The sequence below is a fragment of the Hypanus sabinus genome, chromosome 4, assembly GCF_030144855.1.
Source record: "Hypanus sabinus isolate sHypSab1 chromosome 4, sHypSab1.hap1, whole genome shotgun sequence".
NCBI lineage: Eukaryota > Metazoa > Chordata > Chondrichthyes > Myliobatiformes > Dasyatidae > Hypanus > Hypanus sabinus.
In genome coordinates, this window is record NC_082709.1 from 85650914 (window position 1) to 85673170 (window position 22257).

At 43.3% G+C, this 22257-nt stretch overlaps 1 protein-coding gene across 1 annotated transcript in view; it reads left to right on the forward strand.

Annotated features, from left to right (window-relative positions):
* The window catches only part of LOC132392142 (motor neuron and pancreas homeobox protein 1-like), an 83902-nt gene that overhangs the window by 56325 nt on the left and 5320 nt on the right, over window positions 1–22257 (forward strand). Inside the window, exon 2 of the mRNA XM_059965990.1 lies at window positions 17634–17794. Within this exon, the coding sequence (XP_059821973.1) occupies window positions 17634–17794 (161 nt within the window). The remainder of the gene's footprint in view (window positions 1–17633; window positions 17795–22257) is intronic.

Consider the following 22257-nt stretch of genomic DNA (forward strand, 5'->3'; position numbering starts at 1 on the left):
GTGTGCTCACACAGACACACAGATATGCAGACGTAGAAACACAGACACACACACACACACACACAGATACAAATGAGCTCACACAGACACACAGATATGCAGACGTAGAAACACAGACACACACACACACAGATACAAATGCGTTCACACAGACACAGATATGCAGACGTAGAAACACAGACACACACACGCACGTAAAAACACAGACAGATATATTATACACATCTGCATTCATAAACAGTAAACACAAGTATCCCGCTTTCTTTCACTCTGTCGCTACTACAGACAACTTTCAGTTTCCTCGATTCTCCCGTCTCCCGTTTTCTCTCCCCCATTTCCGTTCTCATCCTTTGTTGTAACCGATTCATTTTCTTGTAGGCATTTCTGTTGTATTTATTTTCCCGCGAATGTCTGATAGAAAGTTAATCTCGAGGCAGTATGTAGTAATATATACGTACTTTGACTGTATTTTTCCCGATTTCGCTGTCCCTCACACACACGTGCAGAGACAGATATATGTAGATGCACGGGGTGGTGGTGGTGGGGGTGGGGGGGGGGTGTTGGAGAGCTATAGTCCAGATGCAGGTCGATGGGACCAGGTTCAGCATGGACTAGATGAGCCAAAGGGCCTGTTTCTGTGCTGTAGTGTCTATGACTCTATATATGCATAAACATGGGCACAATCATACGTGCATTTTACACAAACTCACACACCACGCACACATGCAGACAACACAGACACACACATTCTCTCTCTCTCTCTCTCTCTCTCTCTCTCTCTCTCTCTCTCTCTCTCTCTCTCTCTCTCTCTCTCTCTCTCTCTCTCTCTCTCTCTCTCTCTCTCTCTCTCACACGCACATACACACGGGTGATTTTATGTAGCATCCACGCTAGCACCACCAGACTCAAAAACAGTTACTATCTCCAAGCAGTGAGGCCGATCAACACCACCACCCTTAACCCATTCCTCCACACGCAGCCCCCCCCCCCCGCTATTTTATCATGTCCTGCAGCCACCTCATGAAGACATTCCTGTGCCTATCATCATTTTACGGACATATACAGTGCATAAGCTATCTTATCTATTTATATTTATTGTGTTTTTTTGTGCTGAGTAACAATTATTTAATTCTCCTTTACGCATGTGTACTGGGAAAGACATTAAACAATCTTGAAGACAACTGGGTCCTGGCTGGCTTTGGGCAAGTGGCGGGAAAGATAATCACACGACAGTGGACCTAGAAAATTTTGGTTAACCTAAATTTTCATTACAACACGCACAGTATTTCATTCCGTTGACCTCTTGAATCAAGGTGCTTCAATATTGCAGTGCCTAGCAGTCTGCGAAAATGCCAATCTCATAGCAACTGGTCGGGATTTCGTCTTAAATAATAAAATGTTATCTGTGTATGTGCGCATATATGTGTGTGTGAAGCAATTCCTCCTCATCGCAGTTCTGAAGCGGCTTCCTTGTGTTTTATTGTCCCTGTGGTCCCAGACTCTTCACCTATTGAAACATGCTCTCTACCATCGTTCTGTCTCGGCTTTTCAATGAAGAGCCCTGTCATTCTTCTGAACAGAAACGAGTACAGCCCCAGAGCCGTTAAGCACTCCAACCACGTTAACCCTTCCATTCCTGAGGTCAAGTGTAAAAAGCGGTATGTTGCGGCGTAACTGGACGCCCAGTGTAACACAGCATCCGAAATGGGATGGAATCACCACGGATACTTGTGATATGTCGCTATTGATTTAATGTCACATGTATCGAGATAGAGTGATAAACCTTTACACGCTATCCAAAAAACAATGCCATACGGATGTAGTCGGAAGAAAACAGAATACAGAATGGAGACATACTGACTAGACCTCTTCTTAACCTGTCACTTGCAACAGACATGTCAGTCCATGGCCTCCTCTACTGCCATGATAAGGCCACTCTCAGGATGGAGGAGCAACACCGGGCATCCTGTCTGGATAGCCTCCAACCTGATGGCATGAACATCGATTTCTCTATCTTTCTCTCCATTCTGGTTCCCCTCTTTCTCCTTTCCATCTCCTCGCCTGCCTATAGCTCCCTCTGGTGCCCCTCCTGTTTCCTGATCTCCATGGCCCTCCCGTCAGATTCCTCCTCTTCAGCCCTTTAGCTTTTCCACCATCCAAACCCCAGCTCTATCACACCTCCCCCACCTACCTCCCTTCCCCCCCCACCTGGTCTCACCTATCACCTGCCAGCTTGTACTCCTCCCCCCACCCCCACCTTCTCATTCTGCCTTCTTCACCCTTTTTCAGTCCTGTTTGAGGAAATGTCAGGCAAGATAGACAAAGGAGACCCAGCAGATGTTGTATACTTGGGTTTACAGAAAGCCTTTGACAAGGTGTCAAACGTGAGGCTGCTAAGCAAGATATGAACCAATGGTATTCCAGGAATGATAGTAGTATAAATAGAAGATTGGCTGACAGGTCGGAAGCAAGGTGTGGGAAGAAAGGGGTTGGCTGCTGGTGACTAGCAGAATTCCATAGGGGTTGGTGTTGGGACTGCATCTTTTCACATTGTATATCAATGGTCTTTTTGATGGAATTGATAGCTTTGTGCCAAGTTTGCAAATGAATCAACGATAGGTGGAGCGGCAGGTACTGTTGAGGAAGCAGGAAGTCTGCAGAAGGACTCAGACAGATTAGGAGAAAAGATAAAGAAGTGGCAGACGGAATACAGTGTAGGGAAATGTATGGTCATGCACTTTGGTAGAAGGAATAAAGGTGGAGACAATTTTCTACACAGGGAGTGAATTCAGAAATTAGTTGGAACATATTCAGAGTATTGTGAGCAGTTTTGGGCCTCTTATCTATGAAAGAATACGCTGGCATGGAAGAGGCTAAAGATGAGGTTTATGAGAATGATCCCAGGAATGAAAGGGTTAATGTATGAGAAATGTTTAACAGCTCTGAGCCTGTACCTACTGGAGTTTAGAAGAATGGATGGGGGGGATCATCTTGAAATCTATTGAATGTTGAAATGATTAGAGAGAGTGGATATGGAGTGGATGTGGGAGTCTAGGACTAGATGGTATAGCCTTGGAATGGAAGGAGGTCTCCTTAGAACAGAGATGGGGAGGAATTTCTTTCGGCAGAGGATGGTGAGTTTGTGGAATTCATTGCTACAGACAGCTATGGAGGCCAAGTCATTGGGTATATTTAAAGTGGAGGATGATAGCTTCTTGATTAGTAAGGGTGTCAAAGGTTATGGGGAGAAGGCAGGAGAATAGAGCTGGGAGGGATAATAAATCAACAACAGTGAAACGGTGGGCAGACTTGATGGCCCAAATGACCTATTGTTGCTCCTGTATTTTTTGGTCTTATAGAGTGGACAGCCAGAGACTTTTCCCAGGGCAGCAATGACTATTACCAGAGGACATTGTTTTAAGTTGAGTGGAGGAACATATAGGGGGGGATGTCAGAAGTGAGTTTTTTCACCCAGACAGTTGTGGGTGCCTGGAACATACCGCCTGGGGTTGTGGTAGAGGCAGATGCATTAAGGACTTGAGGGCACGTGGATGAAGGAAAAGTGGAATGTTAAGGGCTGCGTAGCAGGCAATGGTTAGATTAATCGTGGAGCCATGATGGATAAAGGAAATGACTCGATGGATTGAATGGCCTAATTCTGCTCCTACTTCTTCTGGTTTTATGGTCTAAATGATTAATTTCATGACTCTATCAGCTGTTTGGGTGACAGAAACTGGAAGGCCTTCTCCTGTTCTGACGATACATTGTAGGGATATGAAATAGGTTGCAATGTGTTAGTTGATGGTCCACTCAGCAAGATGAGGCAGTCAAATCAGTGGGGTAATGTTGCTGTGAGTGCTCTAACATGCTGCAGCCCATTTCCATAGCTACTGCAGGCCATGGTTTTTGGCTTGGATCCTGAAATGCCACATTAAAAGAAAGGCCCAGTGACTGCGCTTGCTGAACAGCTCTGGGCCATAATTTATCAGCTGCCACCACAAATCACTCGGCTCCGTCATCGTGTCTGGTGCTACAAATTACTTTTGATCTCGGCCTTAATGAAAGATAAAGGAAATTTTACAAGGGGCTGGATGAAAGAGGTGGCAGTGCGGAGAGGCGGAATGTCTACTGAGGGAAGCCTAATGCCGCGGCCAATTAGTTTCGCATTGTCAACACTTTCCACAAGATTCAAGATTGTTTAATGTCATTTCCAGTACACAAGTGTAAAGGAGAATGAAATAGTTGTTATTCGGAATCTGAAGCAGCACAAAATACACAATAAATATAAATACGTAAGACAGCTTACTGTATATACATAGATAATTTTCATGTCCATAATGTGTATGTACAGGTGTGTCTGTACATAAGGTGACTGACAGGAAATCATAAAGTAGTGCTGGTGTGGATTTGGTGGGGTGTGTTAGTGGGCAGAGTGTTGACCAGCCTTAGAACTATTTTTGTTACGTAGCCTCCTCCCTGATGGGAGTGGGATAAACAGTCCATGAGCAGAGTGGTAGGGATCCTTCATGATGTTACTGGCCCTTTTCTGGCACCTTTCTGTATATACTGTACATCCTTGGTGACTGGCAGACTGTGATGTGGTGGGCAGTTTTGACTACACGTTATACTGCCTTCCTGTCCGCTGTGGGACAGTTTCTGCACATTGCAGTGGTGCAGCATGTTAGGACGCTCCCTACTGTGCATCTGCGGACGGACATGAGTGTACTGTAGACGTGCACAGTCCAGCTCTCTTCCGCCTCCTCAGCAAGTGAATATTGCTACAGCAGACAGGGGCAGGGACAACCTAAGGGGCACCAATACGTTTTGGTCCATAACCACCTCACGTCATTGTCCTCTCTATTTCTGCAAGTGAGTGTAATGGTGTGGCAGGTAGCCTCTCAGCGCCACAGACCCAGCTGCAATCTGGACCTCTGGCACTGTCTGTGTGGAGTTTGCACTTTCTCCCTGTGTCCAGCTGGGTTTCTGGTTTCCTTCCACATCCCAAAGACATGCAGGTTTAATTGACCACTAAAAATTGCCCCTAGTATGGACAAGAGTGGTAGGATTTGAGGACATGGGAATTTGAGGATTTAAAAAAAATTGGATTAGTGTAAATAGATGTTTGATAGTGGCAAGGATGTTGTTTGGTTTATTATTGTCACACGTACCAAGATACAGTAAAAAACTTGCCTTGTACACTGTTCGTACAGATCAGACCATTACACAGTGCATTGAGGTAGATTCTGATTCTGAATCAATAACAGAATAAAGTGTAACAGTTACAGAGGAAGTGCAGTGCAGGTAAACAATAAGGTACAAGATCATAACGAGGTAGATTGTGAGGCCAACCATCAAACTTAGCACAATGCTTTAGAGTGCCAGTGATCAGGAGTTCCCACTGTAGTCTACATGTTCTCCCCATGGCGTGGGTTTCCTCTCTCATTCCAATGACCTACCGGTTAGGGTTTGGGTCAGTAAGTTGTGGGCATGCTACGTTGGTGCCGGAAGCATGGCAACACTTGTGGGCTGCCGCCAGTACAACCTTGGATGATGCTGGTAGTGGATGCAAATGATACATTTTACTGTTTTGATGTACATGTGACAAAAACTAGCTAAAAGCTGACCTCAAGCTAGCTAAGCTAGCGGACTATTCAATAGTCATACGGAAGCGTAGAAGCTGTCCTCGAGCCTGGTGGTACATGCCTTCAGGCTTTTGCATCTTTTGCCTGATGGAAGAGGGGAGAAGGGACAATGTTCAAGGTAGGTGGGGTCTTTGATTGTGCTGGCTGTTCTGCTGAGTCAGTGAGAAGTATAGACAGAGGGGAGGCTAGCTTCCATGATTTGCCTTATGTACCCTGTGCCTCCTCACATACCTACTGATCCAATGGTTCATGGCTACCTTATTCCCTTTGGCAAAACCCAAATTCTAAGAGGCATCTTCACTGCAACCTAGTCTGCATTCACTGGAGATTAGAAGAATGAGCGATAATCTGACAGAAACCCATCAAATGTTGAAAAGCCCAGATAGACTCTGGTATGGAGAGGATGTTTCCCATAGTGAGGGAAATCTAGGGCCAGAGCCCACAGGCTCAGAACAAAATGACATCGTTTTAGAACTGATGTGAGGAGGAATTTCTTTAGCCAGAGGGTGGCAAGTTTGTGGAATTAATTAATATGCAGAGGTCGTCATTGCCTATATTTAAGGCAAATTCTTGATAAGTAAGGATGTCAAAGGTTACGGGGGAAGACAGGAGAATAAGTTGAGAGGGGTAATAAATCAGCCATAACAAAATGGGGGAGCAGACTTAGGCTAAATAGCCAAATTCTGCTCTTCTGTCTTATGATTTTACAGTCTAGTACCATTGATCCAATGTTATTTGGCACCACGGTAGTACAGCAGTTAATGCAACACTATTACAGCTCAGGGCGTGCCAGAGCTCAGATTTCAATTCCAGCACAGTCTGGAAGCATTTGTATGTTGTCACGTGAACCACATGGGTTTCCTCCAGGTGCTCCAGTTTCCTCCCACAATCCACAGACTTACCAGTTATCAGGTTAGTTGGTCATAGTAAATTCTCCTGTGATTAGGATAGGGTTAAATGGATGGGTTGCTGGGCAGTATGGCTCATTGGACCAGAAGGACCTGTTCTGTGCTGTATCTCTAAATAAAAAATAGATAAAATAAAATAATATTTATGTAAAGATGACATAAACTCATTGATTATCTAATCTTTGTATTATAATCAGTATTTGATCTGAATACAATATTATTTGTCTCCGGTAGAAGAAACAATCTAATCTTTGTATTGTAGGTCTAATCAAATTTCTACATAATGGCAATCCAATTACGCAATAGCGTCTCTAATCTGTATTTTAAACAGAATCTATATTTCATAGAGATGGACTTTAATTTCTATGTAATAGCAGGTGCCTACCTATTCAATGATTGTGTAATTTTTGACAATCTAAATGTTAGAGTCTTAGACTTCTTTACGTTCACGTAGAGTCATAGGGCACATAAAGAGCCCTTCAGCCCAATTGGTCTGTGCTGACGCAGGTGCCCCATCCAAGCTAGTCCTATTTTCAGTATTTGGCCCATAAATCAACCTTTCCGTTCCACGTATCTGCCTCAACAAAGCACAAAAATACAAACTTATGAGGGGTATAGATATGGTTTGGGCCAGCCAGTGGTGTAGTGGCATCAGCACTGGGCTTCGAGGGCTTGCTGGGTCAGAAAAGCCTGTATCCCTGCTGGTTAAGTACATGGATCAGAGTGCAGGTGCAGGCTGATGGGAATGGGCAGAATAACAGTTCAGCATGAACTAGATGGACCAAAGGGCCTGTTTCAGCTCTATGGCTCTATAACCTTTCTAATCAATACCACCCTTTGTGTAAAAAATGCTGCCTCTCAAATTCTTGTTAACTCATTCCTTCTACGCCCTTTAAATCTTGATTATCCAACCCTGGGAAAAAGACTGAATGTATTTTTTCCTATCTATGCCCCTCATGATTTTATACACCTCTATAAAATTATCTCTCAGTCTCCTGTGCTCTAAGGAATAGCAGACTGGTGATTTGAGTACCTCAGAAAATGCTGATCTCTTGGGATTTTCACACACAACAGTCTCTAGAGTTTACAAAGAATGGTGTGAAAAACAAAAAACTCTTTCTGAATGGATTATGCTAACACATCATTGATCGAAAAATCCTAGGCTATTGCTAAACTGTCATATATGCACTTATTACCCACCTGCTGTACCCAAGAAAATGGTCGCTGGGTGTATGTTTGTGATCTTCTGCTGTTGTAGCCCATCCACCTCAAGGTTCGAAGTGTTGTGCATTCAGAGATGCTCTTCTGCACACCACTGTTGTAACGTGGCCATTTGAGTTTCTGTCACCTTGCTGTCAGCTTAAACTAGCCCGGCTATTCTTCACTGACCTCTCTCATTGACGAGGCATGTTCACCCACAGAACTGCTACTCACCGGATTTTTTCTTGTTTTTCACACCATTCTCTGTAAATTCTAGAGATTGTTGTGTGTGAAAATCCCAGGAGATCAGCAGTTTCTGAGATACTCAAACCATCCTGTCTGGCATCAGCAATCATTCCACAGTCAAAGTCACTTAGATCACATTTCTTCCCCATTCTGAACAAATGAACCTCTTGACCATGTCTGCATGCTTTTATGCATTGAATTGCTGCCACATGATTGGCTGATTAGATATTTGCATTAATGGGCAGGTGTACATAAAGCGGTCACTTAATGTATATTTTTTTAAATAATTAAGTTGCTCTGTAGCCTTTAATATGAAGAGGCCATAGTTTCCTCCTACAATAATTTATTCTGCAATGAATATTCTAGATAAATAGTTGATATGGTCAGTCACCTTGGTGTCAATTACAAATTAACACTTTAAAAGTTTTGGTAATTTCAGCCAATCACAGGTCTCCACAATGACCATAAAGCCATTGGAGCAGAGGTGGGCCATTCAACCCATCAATTTTGTTCTGCCATTTCAGCACAGCTGTTTTAATATCCCTCTCAACCCCATTTTCCTTTCTTCTCCCTGTAACCTTTGATGCCTTTACTAATCAAGAACCGATCAACCTCCACTTTAAATATACCCAATGACTTGGCCTCCACAGCCGATCATGGCAATGAACTCCACAGACTCACCACCCTTCTCCTCTCTTTTTAAAATAAAATTACTATTCTCTGAGGCTGTGGTCTCTGGACCCAGACTCCCCCACTATAGGAAACATCCTCTCCACCTCCGCTCTGTCTAGACCTTTCAATATTCAATACGTCAGAGTGAGATCCCCCCTCATTTTTCTAAACTCCAGTGAGTACAGGCCCAGAGCCATCAAGCGCTCCTCATATGTTAACCCTTTTATTCCCAGGATCATTCTCATGCACCTCCTCTGGACACTCTCCAATGCCAGCACATCCTTTTTTAGAAAAAGGGCCCAAAACTGCTCACCATATTCAAGTTGAACTCTGACCAATACCCTATTAAGCCTCAGCTTCACGATGCCACCAGTCCAGCTCTTTAATTGGAGGTTCACGTGTGACTTTGCTACTTATTTTGGCATCTGTTAATCAGCCCTCAGTCCGAATATGCCCTTTACAGCTACGGAGGTTGCCAATGCAATATAAAAATACTCCAGATCCAATTGGCAGACTAAATTACATTATAATTGACCTATTAGAGTTTTACTGTCCATTTTAGCACACAAACTTAATGGCAATTTTCTCTTTTAAGTGGGTTCATAAAATCATGCAGTGGCTGTATAATTACTGTGTTAAACAGTGCCTCAACTTTCTTTGAGCGTGTCATGAAAATTTCCTTAGGACTGGGAGGAAAATAAAAGTGAAACTTGAATTTTCACAACAGTGCCTTGTGACATATTAACTTTGAAGTCAATTAGTTTAGTATAGTAACATAACCCTTAGTGTAATGCTTTACAGCACCAGCAAGTGTGATTGGGTTCAGTTCCTGCTGGGGTCTGGACGGAGTTTTCATGTACCTTCCCTGACTGCATGGATTCCTCCAGGAGCTACAGTTGTCTCCTGTCTCCAAAGGCGTACCAGCTATGGTTACTGAGTTGTGGACGTGCTGTGTCGGCACTGGAAGCGCAGCGACTGTGACTGCAGACTGTGTCCAGCAACAGCCTCAGACTGCGGCATTTCATTGTACGTTTTGTTGTTTCGATGTACATGCGACAAATAAAGCTAATCTTTATGCACTGCCTAAAACAATTTGATGAACATAGTTCCCAAGGGAAATAACGTAACTAGAACATAGAACATTACAACACAATACGGGTCCTCTGCTCCATAGTGTTGTGCTGACCTGTTAACCTACTCTACAATCCATCCAACCCTTCCCTTCGACATAGCCCTCTATTCATGTGTCTATCTAATGTCCTTATTGTATCTGCCTCTACCACCATCTCTGGCAGAGTGTTCCACTCATGTATAAAAAAACTTTCCTCTGATGTTCCCCCTGTATTTTCCACCAATCACCTTCAAATTATGCCCTCTCTCATCAGCTATTTCTGCTCTGGGAAAAAAGTCTCTGCCTGTCTACTCTAACTATGCCTCTTATCATCTTGTAGACCCCTATCAAGTCTTGTCTAATCCTCCTTCCCTCCTAGCTTGCTCAACCTACCCTCAGAAAACACGCTCTGTTAGGGGAGGGGTTAAGGGGGGCGGAAGGGTTGATAATTTAGTTTTTACAGTTTTTTTCCCCTTCTGTAACCTATTTGAAAATTCAATTTTAAAATTGAAGATTGAAAATTTAAAATTTTAAAATTTTAAAATCACGCACTCTGATCCAGGCAGTGTCCTAGTAAACCGCCTCTTCACCCTGTCTGAAGCTCCCACACCCTTTCTATACTGGAGAGAAACACTTTTCAATTGGAGGGTAGTGTAGTGGTTTTTGCGATGCCATTACACCTCAGGTTTTGGAGTTTGGAGTTTAATCCCAGTGTCCTCTGTAAGGATTTTGTACATCCTCCGTGTGACTGCACAGGTTCCCCCCTATGCTCTGGTCTCCTCCCACAGACCAAAGATGTACTGGTTAGTAGGTTAATTGGACATTGTAAATTAACCTGTGATTAGACTAAGATTTAACTGGGTGTTGCTGGCAGTGCAGCTCAAAGGGCCCAAAGGGCTTGTTCTGCCCTCTATCTCTAAGTAAATGAGTACTTGGAGAGAAATAATTTTCAGGACATTAGGGGAGGGAGAGTGATTTGGAACAAGCTGGCATGGGCCTAATGTGTCAAATAGCCATGTTGAGGGTGGCATTGTTCTAAGGTCAATGGAAGGCAATCACAGAACAGGAAAACTTCTCATGACATCCTGTTGTGGCAATTCACAACAAAGGCTGCAGTATTAAAGTGAAAGCATATTTATAGGGGCACCATTTTAATGTGATTGGAGGGAAGTATAGGGAGGACACAGCGAGTGGTGGGTGTGTGGAACGCCCTGCCAGGGATGGTAGTAGAGGCAGATACATCTGGGATATTAAAGATAGGCACATAAATGACAGAATAATTGAGGGCTATGAGGGAGGGGAGAGTTAGATTGATCTCTGAGGAGGTTAACAGGTTGGCAAAACATCATGGGCTGAAGGGCCTGTACTGTGCTGTAATGTTCTATGTTTTATTATTATTAGTTTGGGAAACACAGAAAACTGGCTATTTTGCCTAGAAAGAGTAATGCAGTATATGATATGTTAATTTGATTTAAGTAGTGGTGACAGGGCAACTGCTCTTTCAAGCCCACAAGAAACTACAGACAGTTGTGAACACAGGCAGTCCAGCCTCCCCTCCACGAACTCTACACTTCCCTCTGCCTCGGTAGAACGGCCAACATAATCAAGCCCCCCCCCCACCTTAAACATTTCTCTTCTCCCCTCCCATTGGGTCGAAGATACATCGCTGAAGAGCAGACAGCACGCGGCTCAAAGACAGCTTCTCTCCCACTTTAATCAGAGTCTGGAACGGACCTCTCTTGCATTAACAATAAACTCTTGATCTCTCAATCTGCCTCACTGTGGCCCTTTCACATTATTTGCCTACCTGCACCTCACTTTCTCTGTAATTGTAACACGATGCTCTGAATTCTTTTTACCTCCTTAGATATAAATATGTGTGGCTTGATCTCTCTGAATGGCTTTCACAAAACCCTTTCACTGTATCTTGGTGCAGGAGACAATAATAAACCAATCCAATCGGTATGCTTGGGTAAATTGGTACTGAGATACAGTGAAGAGCTTGTCTTGCCGACTTTCTACAGATCATTACACAGTGCCTTGAGGTAGAACAAAGGGAAAGAGTAACAGATTGCAAAATAAGAGAAAATGCAGTGCAGTGGACAACAAAATGCAAGATCGTAGCAAGGTAGATTGTGAGGTCAAGAGTCTATCTCATTGTACTAGGGGACCATTCGATTGTCTTATTACCGTGCGGGAGACAGTGATCTTGAGCCAGGTAGCACGCGGCTTCAGGTTTTTGTATCTTCTGCCCAATGGGAGGGTCTTTGATTATGTTGCCTGCTTTACTGAGGTAGTTAGTGAGAGGTGTAAACAGAGTCCATGGTTTCTGTCATATGCGGAGCTGTCTCCACAACTTTCTGTGTAATGGTTGGGACATGGAAACTCCTCTATTCTTCTTTAACTGGGCTTCAGGATTTCTAATCACTTGACAGAGATTGCTAACCTATCCCTGTATGCCACAGAGTGGAAACTCAAATTATTCTGGTCCTAAACCACATTTGCACATTTTTAAATGTGTTTTTGCTTTTAATCTTACCTTCACAAACCACTCTATTTACTGAGTTTAAGCCTAAATCTCCAACAAGGTAATCCCTCTCTGAAGGCTACAAATCAGTTTCATTGAATTTGCAAAGTGCCATTTAATAAATATCCCTAAAAGTAATAACCAGTCATTAAAATGTGTCCATTCACTTCAAACGATATATCTTAAAACAAGTGATACAATATCCTGTGCACCTGCTCACTCTGTTTATTGTGTCTATGTCGCAATACAGGAAAGTTTGAAAGAGTACAGAGAAAGTTTACAAGGATGTTGCTGGGTCTTGAGGACCTGAGTTATAGGTTAAGATTTTATTTCCTGGAGCGTAGGAGAATGAAGGGGACTTTCTAAGAGGGTTATGAGATTATGAGGAATATAGATAGGGTAAATAGAAGCAGGCTATTTCCACTGAGATTGGGCAAGACTAGAACTGGAGGTGATAGGTTAATGGTAAGAGTTTAAGGGAAATTTGAGAGGAGAACGGAAGTGGTGGATACAGGTTTGATTGTAATGTAAGAGAAGTTTGAATAGGTAGGTACATGAAGCAGAGGGGTACGGAGGGCTATGGTCTGGGTGCAGGACCTGGGTGGGTTCCATGGCTCTTCTTGTCTCGTGGCTGTCTGTGGGAAGATGAATCTCAGGGTTGTATACTGCATTCTTTGATAATAAATGCACTTTGAATCTTTAAATCCTTTGAAAAAGAGCAAAAAAGAGAAAAAAAACAAGTTTGTAACATTGTGTACACTGTGACATTACATATAAAACTGATTCCAATCAGCTAAGCATATTTTAAAGATCTGGATCCAGAATGCAGGTAGATATTTTAACTTAACTCAAGACAGGAGAGACTGTAGATCCTGGACTATTTACCAACAAAGAAAATGCTAGAGGAACTCAGTGGGTCAGACAGTACCTGTGGCGGGGAAATGGACATTCTGTCCATCTCCCTTCTATCTTTCAGCCCAGATGAAGGGCCTCGATTCCCTCTATAAATGCTGCCTAACCTGTGAAGTGCCTTTAACAGTTTGTGTGTGTGTTGCTCAAGATTTCTGGCATCTGCTGAATCTCTTGTGTGGCTAACATCTCCTTATTTTATTACTCAATAACACAACAGGACAGGGTTGGTTAGTAACATTTTACTTTTATTTAGAAATGCAGCACAGTAACTGGCCGAACCAGCCCATGTCACCCAATTACACCCATCTGGCCAATTAACCAACCAACCCAATCACAAACTGGAGAAAACCTGCAGATTCTGGAATCCAAACAACACACACAAAATGCTGAAGGAACTCAGCTGGCCAGGCAGCATCTATGGAAATGAGCACAGTCGACATTCCGGGCCAAGACCCTTCATCAGGACTGGGGAGAAAAAGATGAGGAGTCAGTTAGAAGGTGGGGGCAGGAAGAAAGACTGAATCTGAGAGGTGGGGGTAGATGTGAAGTAAAGAGCTGGCAGGTTGATTGGTGAAAGAGATACTGGGCTGGAGAAGGGGAAAACTAATAGGAGAGGACAGAAGGCCATGGAAGAAAGAAAAGGAGAGAGGAGCACCAGAGGGAGGTGATAGGCAGGTAAGAAGACAAGATGAGAGAGGGAAAAGGGGTGTGGGAAATGGTGGGGGGGGGGGGGGGGTGGGGGTGGAGTGCATTACCAGATAACCCAAACGTCTTTGAAATGTGAGAGGAAACTGGAGCACCCAGCGGAAATTCACACAGTCACAGGGAGAACATACAAACTCCTTACAAGCAGCAGTGGGAATTGAACCCAGGGCACTGGTGCTCTAATGGTGTTGGACTAATCGCTACGAATGGCCTGCAGCTGGTTTTCTTATTCTGTAAGTTGCTTCAAGGGACTAAGTTCTGCTCTCTTTTTTGCACTACTTTTATATTATTGTATTACATTATTGTAATTTATTGTATATTTTATGCACTGCACTGTTCTACTGCTGCAAAACAATAAATTTCATGACATATATCAATGATAATAAACTTGATTCTGTTTCTGATTGACCAGGATAAGCATTTGGCGCCACCTGGTGCTCAGATGAGTAATGTATTACAGATTTGATCCAAAACTTTATTTAAACTGATAAGCTGGGGCCAGTAGTCTGTTTTTCCACTTACTAGAAGTTTGTGGGTTTGAGACTGAAGAATCCCACTGCAGAATCCCAAGCACAGACACCAGGCTCACGCTCCTGTGTAGTCTGACCTATCCTCCAATCCAGGTAGCATGCAATAAGGTATGGTGCTGTAAGGTGCTATAGAATTGCAGGCCTTCCAAAGTGCAAAGTAAATTTATTATTCAAGTACGTGTAAGTCACCATATCCTGCCCTGATATTGGTGTCATACACATACACTTATTTGAATAATAAATACAGTACAAATAATTTTAAATAATTAAAAAAATTGAATAATAAATACATACAATAATTGTGTACAGTTCTGGTCACCGAATTATAGGAAAGATGTCAACAAAATGGAGAGAGTGCAGAGAAGATTTACTAGAATGTTACCTGGGTTTCAGCACCTAAGTACAGAGAGAGGTTGAACAAGTTAGGTCTTTATTCTTTGGAGCGTAGAAGGTTGAGGGGGGACTTGATGGAGGTATTTAAAATTATGAGGGGGATAGATAGAGTTGATGTGGATAGGCCTTTTTCCATTCAGAGTAGGGGAGATTCAAACAAGAGGACATGAGTTGAGAGTTAGGGAGCAAAAGTTTAAGGGTAGCATGAGGGGGAACTTCTTTACTTAGAGAGTGGTAGCTGTGTGGAACGAGCTTCCAGTAGAAGTGGTAGAGGCAGGTTCGGTAATGTCATTTAAAGTAAAATTAGATAGGTATATGGACAGGAAAGGAATGGAGGGTTAAGGGCTGAGTGCGGGCCAGTGGGACTAGATGAGAGTAAGTGTCGGCATGGACTAGAAGGGCTGAGATGGCCTGTTTCCATGCTGTAATTGTTATATGGTTATAGTAGAATCAATGAGAAACTACATACAAAGAAAGATGAACAGACAACCAATATGCATTAGAAGACCAGTTGAGCAATTACAAAAAAACACAAATAAAATAAACAAATAAATAAATAGATAATCTTGAGAATAAGTATTTATTTTCTTGTAAATGCCTGCAAGAAACTGAATCTCAAGGTAATCTGTAGTAACATGAAGTACTTTGATGACACGTTTACTTTAACTGCTTCGACTTCATAGGACAGGCAACTGTCAGAATCTAGAATAAAAAAGTGGGGAGGGAGGGGGCTGAACACAAGCTGGCAGCTCAAGGTGAGTCCAGGGGAGGAATGGGGTGAGTAAGTAGGTGAGGGAAGGAGGGTGGAAGGAAATTATGTGAGAAGCTGAGAGGTATAGGTGCAAGGGGTAACGGGCTAAAGAAGAGACTTGATAGAAGACAGTGGACAATAGAATAAGGGAAGAAAATGGGAGAAGATGGGCAGGTCATGAGGCCAGGGGAGGAGAATGTGTGAGAGGGACACCAGAATGAAGGAAAACAAAGTTGGGGTGATAATTGAGGGGAGTCTTTCACCAAAAACATCGACTATTCATTTCCCTCGCTAGATACTGCCTGACCTGCTGTGTCGCACCAGGATTGTGTGCGTGTATTAGAAAATAGAGGGCTATGGGTAACCCAAGGTAATTTCTAAAGTAAATACATGTTCAGCACAGCATTATGGGCCGAAGGTTGTATTATCAGGCTGTAGGTTTTCTATGTTTCTAATATGACTTGTAGAGTCCTTGAAATCGAGTGAGTCCATTGGTTGCAGAAACAGTTCAGAGTTGTGGTGGGTGAAGTTATCCACTCTGATTCAGGAGCCTGATGGTTAAAGGGTAATAACTATTCCTGAAACTGCTGGTGTGGGACCTTCTGTACCTCCTTCCTGATGGCAGCAGTGAGAAGAGAAAATGGCCTGGATGGTAGGGGTCCTTGATAAAGGTGTAGGTTAGAGGGACATAGGTTTATGGGGCATTCAGGCACCTTTTGAGACAGATGGAACCTGTACTGCTGGGATGGGTTACGTTTGAACTGGAGGGGAACTAATATACTGGGCAGGCATATGCTTCAGTTAATTAAGGACTGTTTAAACTAGGGACCTGGGGGGAGTGGGGAGGAAGGGAACTTAGAACAGACCAGGCTCAACTGTTTAAACATCTTAATGGAGAATAACATATTAGGACATAAACTGATAACAAGCTTCAAAACAAAACGGGGTCGAAAAACATCAGTAATAGAGCAAGAAGAACAGCTAGAAGATGTTCTAAAAGTGGGGTTCCACAGGGATCAGGTTTGGGGTCACTGCTGTTTTTTAATTCACATTAATGATAAGCACATAATAAATAAGCTAGTAAAGTTTGCAGATGACACAAAATCAATGGGACGGGCTGATAACATTCAGGAAGCAGAATCAATACAGATAGATTTAAACAAAATCCAGATGTGGGCAGATAAATGGCAGATGAAATTTAATGTAGGTTCATATAAAATATACAGTGTGGAGGTCTTGTGTTAGAAAGTGCACTGGATTTGGGTGTCCTGGTAGACTCATCACCATCAACATCCAGACAATGCACAGAAACGATCAGGAAGCTAACAGAATGTTGGGCTAGATATTGCGCTCAGTGGAGTTCAAGCCTGGAGGTGTTCTCCTTAAGCTGTATAATGTGCTTGTGAGGCCACATCTTGAGTACTCTGTACAATTTTGGTCTCCATGTTATGTAAGGGATGCGAAGGCACCAGAGAGAGTTCAGAGAAGGGTGTTAAGACTCATTCCAGTTCATCAGGGTATGAGCTGTGAAGAAGGATTGAAAGAACTAAATCCTTTTAGCCTAAGTAGATGTAGAACAAGAGGAGACATGATAGAAGTGTTCAGAATCATTAGAGGTATAAGTAAGATTGCTATTTCAAGGTTATTCCATCATCAAGGACACGAGGACCAAAGGTGGAGACTGGTTAAGGGGAGACTAACATGCAGAGGCATTTCTTTTACACAGCGAGTTGTGGACACATGGAACAAACTACCTAGTTTTGTAGTTGAAAGTGGTACCTTAGAGACTTTCAAATCTAAAGGTGATAGTTATTTCAGCGCATTATGTGAATAGGAATTTGGCAAGCTTTGTTGGGCTGAATGGCCTGTTCTTGTCAAAAACTTTCTAATGTTGGATGCTGCTCCATGCAGATGCGCACAATGAGAGGGAGGGCTTTTCCTGTGACTGACTGGGCCGTATAATGCTACTTTTTTGATGACTTTTCCTTCCGGTCAGCTGGCGTGGTCAATAACCTGCTCTGTATGTACCATTCCAGGCCAGCCTCAGTCAGGTCTGATGGGGAAATGTCGGCGACCACGGACGGCCTTTACCAGCCAGCAGCTCCTAGAGTTAGAGAACCAGTTCAAGCTCAACAAGTACCTCTCCAGGCCAAAGCGCTTTGAGGTCGCCACGTCCCTCATGCTGACAGAGACCCAGGTAAGGAGGAGGCTGTGAAACCTTCAGAACGGGGAGGGCAACATGGAACCTTATTGCCTGCTTGCACTGTAATACTTTATTCTACATTCTGTGATTGTGAGCAGCTTTGGGCCCCATGTCTAATTGCTGGCATAGGGAGGGTCCAGATATGAAGGGTCTTGGCCTGAAACATCAACCCTTTATTCCTCTCCATTGATGCTGCCTGAATTGCTGAGTTCTTCCAGCATTTTGTGTGAGTTACTCTGGACTTCCAGCAACTGCAGACCTTTTGTGTTTGCAAGAATGATCCTGAGAATGAAAGGGTTAACATATAGTAGGTTTTCATAAGCAAAGTGGCAGAGGTGTTTTACAGGGAAACAGTAACAATTCACTTTATTGTTGACCAAACACAGAACATAAAGCGTGGTAAAAGTACTTTATATAAACACAACATCATGTTAGGTCAGCCTCTCAAAGTGACCCTCAACTCAATGTGAATTATGCGTGTTTCCACCATTACATTACCCTATGCAGACCTCCCCCGCCACCCCCAGAATTCACCAAATCCGGTATTGTGAGCCCGTCTGAGCCACCCGGCTCAGGTCCCATGTTGTATGGATGGAGTAACAGCAGAGGCCTCTGGCTCATCCCAGGAGTATGTTGACACATTCATGGTCATGTCATAGTAGCAGAATCCTCCAAATCTCGGTGGGCTGGTGCAAGGTGATCTACTAAAATACACTCAGGTTTATCTCTCCTCTCTAATAAGTCATTTCTCTTCATTCCAAAATGCATGAGGCAGCCTAAGGGGATGTAGGAGTGGATGATGGCAGACAAAACAAAAGAGGTGGAATATAGGTCAACAGAAACCCACTGTGTTCACGTACCTTTGATGTTCCGAGGTGCTGGCACGGTCGAAGCTGCAGGGCAGTGGCATTCATACCAAAGCAAGCACGGTAAAAGCAGTCGTGGTTGTGTGTGTGTTGGAGATCCTCTTGACTGGGTTTATTGTGTTACGTACCCCGTAACTAGGTCACTTACCAGCAAAGATAGTGAGGTCCATTGAAGTCTGATGGTACTATTTTTAACAGTATTTATTGATAAAAATACACAAAAATAATATCAATGCAAACATACAGATAATATACGTCGTCAACACTAAATCTAAAAGTGCAGGTATAATAATACTCAATACGAAATACCTCTATCGTTGTCTAGGGGATAATGTATTGTCCGATGGAAATATAGAAGTCACTTTAGTTCATTCAAGCTGTAGGCTGCAGCCTTCTTTGGTTGGAGAGAAAGACGGAGGTTTAACTTGCCCATTCCTTTTCTGATGTCAATCCTTCGAGAGTCGTTGGGGAACTGATTTCCCCTTTTGTGGTTAGCTAAAGCCGTGCTTCCGTGGTAAAGACCCACCAATTCCGAGGCAAATGGTAAAGGACGCACATGGGCTGTTTCCACCGGCTTTCGCTATTACGCTGTTACAGGAATTCTAGCGTTTCTTCTGGTGCGTCTGAGGGGCTGTTCCCACAGACCATCTTTTATGCTGACTCACAGGGTCTCAGATGTCAATCAGGTTGGGGTGATGCAATCCCTCCACCAACCGCCACCCCCCCCCAACTCGGTTCATTGCCTCGGGGCTTCGATGCATCGTGCAGGGTTCAATACACAATTCCGTCTCCAAGAGACAATAGCCGGTATCAATGGCTCCGCCTTTTGGAGGCCAGGACACATTCCAAACTTTTTGTGGATTCTGCATGTCTTTCTCTCATTTCCTGGGTCTCCTGAACTGACTTAATAGTGATCTTGCGATTCTCACAAAGGAGGGGGCTATGTTGTACCCTTCGGCCCCTCAGAGTTGTGGCACATTTGTAACAATTGAGACAGGGAAAGGAGGTGGAATGACGCCTCTGGCTTAGTGTAGACTGTCGGTCACTTTAGCAAGCTCCCTATAGTCATTCATGGGTGCATTAGTGAGAGCACTGCAAACTTGATCAAATCACCTCCCATCCTCTTTGACTCCAAAACAAAAAGCCTGAACTCGCTTAACCTGTTCTCATAAGACACACTCTCCTACCCAGACAGCATTCTGGTAAATCTCCTTGGCACCCTTTCTAAAGTTTCCACATCCTTCCTCTAACGCCTCATAGTTCTCTTTAAGCTGTGCTGTTTGTGAATGCAAATAACACATTTCACTGTCTGTTTCGATATGGATCTGAATCTGATTGAAGAAACATGCTCCTGAACCTCTTCTGCACCATGTCCAATAACTCCACTTTGTTTCTATAATGGGGCCGACCAGAACTGCACACAATACTCCAAACGTGGTCTAGCCAATGCTTTATACAGCTGCAACCCAAATTTCACACTCAGGTCCCTAACTGATGAGGGCAAACACAATATATGCCTTCCTGACCATCCTATGTCCTTGCTTTGCCTCTTCCAGGAAGCTGTGGACTTGCGCCCCAACATTTGTGCACTAGTAGCCCTAAGGGTCCTGCCTTTTACTGTACATCACCCTCAGGATACAAGAACAACCCCTCAGAATGGAGATGAGGGGTTTCTTTTGTCAGAGGGTAGTGAATCTGTGTAATCCATTATCACAGATGGTTGTGCAGCCAAGTCATTGTGTATATTTAGGTAGAAGATTGCCAGGTTCTTAATTAGTAACAGTGTCAAAAATTATGGGGAGAAGGCAGAGGAATGGGGTTGAGAGGGATAATAAATCAGCCATGATGGAATGGCAGAGCAGGCTCGATGGGCTGAGTGGCCTAATTCAGCTCCTGTACCTTATGGTCTTATTTGACCCCCAGAAGTAAAATATTTAACACTTCTCTGCAATAGCTGAATGGTTAAAACACAGGCAGTGGCAATAGGGCCATAAGATATAGGAGCAGAGTTAGGCAATTTGGCTCAAACAGTCTGCTGCGCCATTTCATCATAGCTGATCCAAATTTCCTCTCAGCCCCAATTTCTTGCCTTCTCCCTGTATCTTTTCATGCCTCAACCAATCAGGAATATATCAGCGTCTGCCTTAAATATACATAAAGACTTGGCCTCCACGGAAGCCTGTGGCAAATAATTCCACAGATTCACCACTCTCTAGCTAAAGAAATTCCTCCTCAACTCCATTCTAAAAGGACACTTCTTTCTTCTGGAGCTGTGTCCTATGGTGTTAGAGTCTACCACCACAGGAAACATCCTCTCCTCATCCACTCTATCAAGGCCTTTCACCGTTCGATAGGTTTCAATAAGGTTGCCCCTCATTCTTCTGAATTTTAGTTATTACAGGCCCAGACCCATCAAATAATCTTCATATGACAAACCATTTAAACCTGGAATCATTTTGGTGAACCTCCTTTGAACTCTCTCCAGTTTCTAAGCACATCCTTTCTAAGATAAAGGGCCAAAAACTGCCAAGTGAGGCCTCTCCAGTGCTTTAATAAGTCTCACCATTACATCCTTGCTTTTATATTCTCGTCCTCTTGAAATGAATGCTAACATTGCATTTGCCTTCCTCACCACAGTTGCTTGTATCTCATCTCCATTTAGAAAACAGTCAACCCTTTCATTTTTTCTACCAAAAACCAGACACTTCCTGAACTGCATTCCACCTGCCACTTCTTTACCCATTCTTTGTGGCCTCTCTACTTCCTCAAAACTACCTGCCCTTCCACCTATCTTCATATTGTCTGAAAACTTTGCAACAAAGCCATCAATTCCATCATCCAAACAATTGACATATAACATAAAAAGGATTGGTCTCAGCACAGCAACTTGTGGAACACCACTAGTCACCAGTAGCCAGCCAGAAATGCCTCCCTTTATTCTCACTCTTTGCCTCCTGTCAATCAGTCACTGCTTTGAACATGCTAGAATCTTTCCTGTAATACCATGGGCTCGTAGCTTGTTAAGCAGCCTCATGTCATCTTGTCAGAGGCCTTCTGAAAATCCAAGTACACAAAGTCAACTGATTTTCCTTTGTTATTCTGCTTGTTGTTTCTTCAAAGAATTCCAACAGATTTGTCAAGCAAGATTTTCCCAAGAAAACCATGCTGACTACAGCCTACTTTATTACGTGCTTCCAAGTACCCTAAAACCTCATCCTTAATAATCAACTCCAACATCTTCCCGACTGCTGAGTCCAGACGAACTGGTCTATAGTTTCATTTCTTCTGTTTCTCTTCCTTCTTGAAGAGAAGAGTGACATTTGCAATTTTCCAGTCTTCCAGGACCATTCCAGAATCTAGTGCCTCCACAACCTCTTCAGCCACCTCTTTCAGAACTCTGGGGTGTACACCATCTGGTCCAGGTGACTTATCTAACTTTAGACCTTTCAGTTTCCCAAGAACCTTCTCTCTAGTTATGGTAACTTCACAGACCATGCCCCCTGACATCTGGAACTTTACCAAACTGCTAGTGTCCTCCACAGTGAAGACTGATACAAAATACTTATTCATTTCATCTGCCATTTCATTGTT